Below are 5,567 nucleotides of genomic sequence, written 5' to 3'. Positions count from 1 at the left end.
ACAATTTCTTGGTCAATGATAACTCACGTATAGGAGGAACTGTAATGAGAAAAGTTGGCCTGTCACTTTCCAAACAAAAACAGCTGTAGCACATGTGTTAGTGATGACAGCAAGTATACAGAAATTCCATTTATAAACAGAAAGTCCCCGACAGACCCGTCACAAAGTGGCATATTGCCACTGGCATGTCCGATCATCATCAAGCGCGTATAACTACATTTTATCATCAAGGAATGGAACCAAAATAAGGATAAATCAGAAAGCGCTTTCAAAAAGAAGGCGTGGCCGAGTAGACTACAGCACATTGTTTCGTCTTGTGTTTTTCTGTGTGTAATCTGTTTACGATTTCGTCTCAATATTATCCACCTAAGAGTACACAGAAAAGTCTATTTGCGTACAAACAGCGAAATATTAATCTTATAGGTTAAAATTCGTTTATGTTATGATTGACCGGAACACTGCTGAATGACATATCCCCACTTTACACATATTTCATGTCATAACTTTCATAATAATATATTTCGATTTTTCAAATCAGTTAACATTATCATAAATGTGTCCTGACGTTATTTAGCGCCGGGTATATATACATAATTAATGAGTGCCTGCTCCGATGAGACCTTATCAACGCTTGCATTAAGAACTCTATAATTAAATGGTCACATATAACGAGAAAGCTCGAGAACCTTGACCACGGTATGTATCTCATGTATGTCACTACGTCCCAATGGCTGAGATGGTCATGAAAGTACAGTTTGACGGAGACAATGCAGTTTTATTATGGTATGTATATGTTAACTGTGATGACTGTACAGATAACAGCTGTATTAGGATAATCATGTATATGAGATGGTTGCCATTCTAGTAGAAAGGACGAAACATTGCGTCGGCACAAATACATCACCTTGATTTAGGAAGGTAAATTCTTCAGTCTTTAATAATTCCTTCATTATATTAGGGTTTTAGCGATTACGACATAACGTCTTCTCCGAGTCTCCGGTCATCCCGATATATTATTCAAATTCCAGAAACAACAATGAGAAGGAATTTCGTGTTATAGAAAACATATTTCGAATTCTTCTGATCTTCCAGTCCTAAAACAGGGTCAGCTGTTTATATGACATACAATCTCGTGTTCAGAATCATTCGAATGAAATATATCTCATCTGATATTAAAATGATAGAGACAGGAATTACAATACAGTTAAAGTCACCGCAGTTTTAAAGACACAAGATTAAGTGAAACTAAAAATTGGCGATCGGGATGAAATATCAAATATTATCAACAAACTTGTATGGAACAATTTCATTGCAGCCAATAATTTACGGGAATGTAAAGCTAAATGAAGGCGGAGTGTAGTCCTAGAAGAATGGATTTCAGAAATAAAACATAATGTGATACACAGAAAACCTATCACACAAGGAAATGTTGATATCTTATTCAGAAAATTTTGAAAACACGACCTCTAGCGGAATGAGGCTTGCGCCATAACAAATTGATATGGTTTAATGAAGCTAAGACTTAAGTCATCCCTCACATGAACTAGATATTTGATAATGGCGATATATTTTATCTTTAAATATTAGGTTTTCTATTTTCAGTAGAAGGGAGAGGCTCCGGAAGGAAGTCTTTCAAGTTTTCAGGATCATAGAAAAACGTCCATGTACATGTAAATGCGAAGCCAAGTGGACGAATTCGCACAACTGTTTGCATACATTATTTCCGGTTATGAATCTAGATGTGACATATTAAATGTTAAACATGTTAAACGCCGCGAAACGTGTAGTTGTTGTAATTATCGGATTGAGGCTACTCGCTCAGGTTGAGTCTATAAAAGATTTTCTCGAACACAACGGCAGTTTACCAGAAATAGCGGTGTTGTATGAGAAATATTGTCCGGATATCAGTCTCTGCACAACAAAGCCATCAGGACCAGTCACAACTACACAGTCTTGTTGTGGTGGCTGTAGTTGTTCACTGAAGTGTTTCCAAGCAGGAAACTGCTGTCCAGATGTGCTTCAATACGAAAACGAGACTTCGTACGAGACATGTGTTCGTCCTCAATATCTGCCGTACGGTGTCACCAACTCGAGTGCTTCATCGTCTTACTTTATGATCCACAAATGTCTGTCGGAGTTCGGAGATACCGACATAGCTCGAAAGTGTGAAATTATTCCCCATAATCCCAGAAACCTAAGTGACTTCCTTACCACACTTCCCGTCTCAAAGGTTAATTCGACCAGTGTGTACCGGAATTCATACTGTGGTCTGTGTAACGGAGAATTCCGGGAGGCTCTTGTGCAGTGGACAATTGAAATAGTGTGTGATTCCAGAAATGACATTCAAACAAAGTCTTTTGATGAGCTGCTGCATGCTCTGAACCGGGACAAGAACTGTAACCTTATTTACCGCCTACCATTGGGAATGAATATCACGTCCCGTGTATGCCGTTGGGGTGATATCACTAGGTGTAATCAGACGGGGGATATGGATAACTATAACAAAACGCTGGATGACATGTGTGGAGCGTTTACTTCGCTATATAAAGGCTTGTATAGAAATGTGTTCTGTTACCTGTGCAACAACATACAAAGCAACTGTACAGGCAACCATAATTGGGGTACTTTTGATATTGCCGCATTCACCGCTGTCTTGGATTTCAGCATCTTAACCTATAGAGCTCCTCGTCCGAACCATCACACAGAGGTCTGTTCATCGCAACAGCAGTACGACAGATACAAGGTAGGAATTACATAAAGAAAAAATATACAGGTTTTAGATCAAGCTCATACTAAGTTGTACTGTAGATGTGTTTAAATATCTGGCAATAAATCTGTTAAGGGAGTCAATTAGTCAATTATTTGTTTGTATGTTTAGCGTGGGTATGAACACAATGTAATATAGACATCAATGACTACTATGTAGAACCAGCTAAGGAGCTGCTACATTGGAAAATGTCCAACGTGTACAATATCGGCACTGTAAGGTAGACAGGGCATAGCTCACTTTTAAGCGAAAAGAAATTTCATATAATCACTTGTATTGCAGAATTGTGTCTAAAGAGTAAAATACAAATGAAAAAAAATTATCCCAACTGCGACTGGCTTGTCTGCAAAACTTTAGATTGACTAAGAGAATTTATAATTGTTTTCTGTACCTTTTCTTTGTTTCAGGATGTTTGTAGAGACATCACGTGCGCTGCTGGATCAGTATACATTGATGGTGTGTGTAAGCGACAATACGCTCAAGAATCTATCAAGTCTTATGACGTGTACATACGAGTCAGCATGGAACACGATTTCTGTGTGGATGGCCTAGATCAGTTTGGTATCGAACTAAGCAGATCTGTACATCAGATGCTTAAGCGCTCCCCAGTTTTAAATGACTTTGTCTGTTCATTCGTCCCTTTATTCATGCCTTCGAAAAAACAGTGTTATAACAGCGAATCGTCTTCTGTATCTTACACTTTGTTCCACATAGGATTATTTTCGTACAAAGTACATTCCGTTGACGATTTGCTGACAGAGCTGTCCTCACTCGACAACCAACATATCGTCGTTAGTGACTATAATTTCACAATGACGCTTGACTCGGGATATTATGGTGATATAGTGTTTGATTCCTACAAACACACAAGACGGTATACGGATCCGGTTACTAAGGAAACGCTCTTTGACCTTCCTACCGGTTACATCCTGACCAAAAGCTGCCAATATCCTATTCGACACATGCGTGTGACCAAACTGTCCTTCTGTCCACGTGTGTTTCTCTCATCAGACGAATACAGCGTCAAGTTTCATCCAGAGTCTGTATGTTTAGAAATGATCAAGCTGTGTATGGCTAATGGTACATATGAAAAGAAAGTTAACGGGTTAGAGATGTGTGCATATGTTTATTTTACACACGTTGAAAACTTGACCTTTGATAACTCGACAGCTCACGTTTGTGATGGTAATCGTTTTATTGTAAAGGTTGCTTTTAGTCTATTGTCGTTAATTAGTGCAACAATGTCGATATTTTTCTTGATTTTGACCATTCTTACATATATTTTATTTAAAAGTTTGCGAACAACACCAGGTAAAAACAATATGTTTTTATCAGTAAATCTCTTAATTGCTCTGTGTTTGTTCCAGTTTGGTGCCGGCCAGACGACGTTAGGTCTAGGTTGTGTTGTAATCGGTGTCTTGATACACTACTTTTATCTGTCCGCTATCGTCTGGATGAATATTTGCTCCTTTCACATGTACAGAGTGTTCTCTAGTCTGAAAGCAAAAACAATGAGTTCACTAAGAGACGAGAAAAGGGACATGATAGCATATATTTCTTATTCTGTAGTAGCTCCACTCGTAAGCGTGTCTGTGAACATCGTGGTCAGTTTAGTGACGTCAGACTGGTCGGACATCGGTTACGGAGGCTGCATCTGTATCAATTCTTCAAAACAAATGGTTGTATATACATTCGGCATTCCCCTCAGCGTTGTTCTTATTTTTAACGTCGGATGTTTTGTAGTTGTGATAATAAACATTCAGCGTTCCAGACTTTCTTCTAACCAAGAACAAATATCGATCGTGGTGTACCTGAAGCTTTCCTGTCTGACTGGAGCCTCCTGGGTGTTTGGTTTCCTTTACACGCAATTTTACATTGATATATTTGGGTATATATTCATTTTTCTAACTGTCGGACAAGGAATCTTTATCTTTCTTTCGTTTATTTGTACGAAAAGAGTTATGAAACTTTATTGTATGTTGTTGAGGTGCCGTGGTTCAAATAAAAGCAAGTATTCCACAAGGACCATTCGATCGACGGTGCCGAATGTCTCGACAAAACGAAATTAAAAAGCCAACGAACATCATTTCGCGACCAGAATCTGATTATAATTTTATTTTTATGAAGGGATTATCATGGAGATACATAAAGCTTTTTTCCGTTGAAATTCCTTAATGCACACACACACACACACACACACACACACACAGAGAGAGAGAGAGAGAGAGAGAGAGAGAGAGAGAGAGAGAGAGAGAGAGAGAGAGAGAGAGAGAGAGAGAGAGAGGGAGGGTTAGCAAAAGCTACGTTGTGGGGAACTCACACTAGTCATAAGACCACCATTATGGAGATTGTTCATAATTGTGAGGAATTTTTTTAGTTCTTCACAATTACATATAGTATATTTTCGTTATCTTGTTGTAAATCTGAACTAAATGAGTCCTAACATGGAAAATTCCTCATAATACTATCACCGACTTATCACTTCACCGTTAATCATGTGTCTAGGAATCATGGGTAATTTTCCATTCGGGATATATTTGCCTTTTTGATAGGTGTTGTATGTTTTGGCGGTGGAAACTGGCGGGGAAATGCAGAAACCTGTCTCGTGTTATTTACTATCATTGTGAGGAAGTTATCTTATACTTGAATTATCAGTGATAAAATACATACAAGTCACTTTACATAATATTCATTTCAAAATATCAACATTCGTATCCAGACTAAAAAGTTATCTAATCAGCCTATTTATATATATATATCTAGCATTACATGTTAAATATGTGTTAAGAAAGACGGGTTG

General features: G+C 38.0%; 1 protein-coding gene across 1 annotated transcript; it reads left to right on the top strand.

Annotated features, from left to right (window-relative positions):
- The first annotated feature begins 1,762 nt into the window (after positions 1-1,762).
- On the top strand, positions 1,763-4,836 carry LOC132549187 (uncharacterized). The gene is made up of 2 exons (XM_060213104.1): positions 1,763-2,743; positions 3,175-4,836. Exons 1-2 carry the CDS (start codon positions 1,763-1,765, stop codon positions 4,834-4,836), a joined length of 2,643 nt encoding a protein of 880 aa, XP_060069087.1.
- Positions 4,837-5,567: the final 731 nt, after the last annotated feature.

The sequence above is a fragment of the Ylistrum balloti genome, unplaced genomic scaffold, assembly GCF_031769215.1.
Source record: "Ylistrum balloti isolate Yb309-2 unplaced genomic scaffold, AGI_CSIRO_Ybal_v1 Utg370046, whole genome shotgun sequence".
In the NCBI taxonomy this organism is placed as follows: Eukaryota; Metazoa; Mollusca; class Bivalvia; order Pectinida; family Pectinidae; genus Ylistrum; species Ylistrum balloti.
Note: the sequence above shows the minus strand (reverse complement) of the source record. Positions and strands in the feature narration are given on the sequence as shown.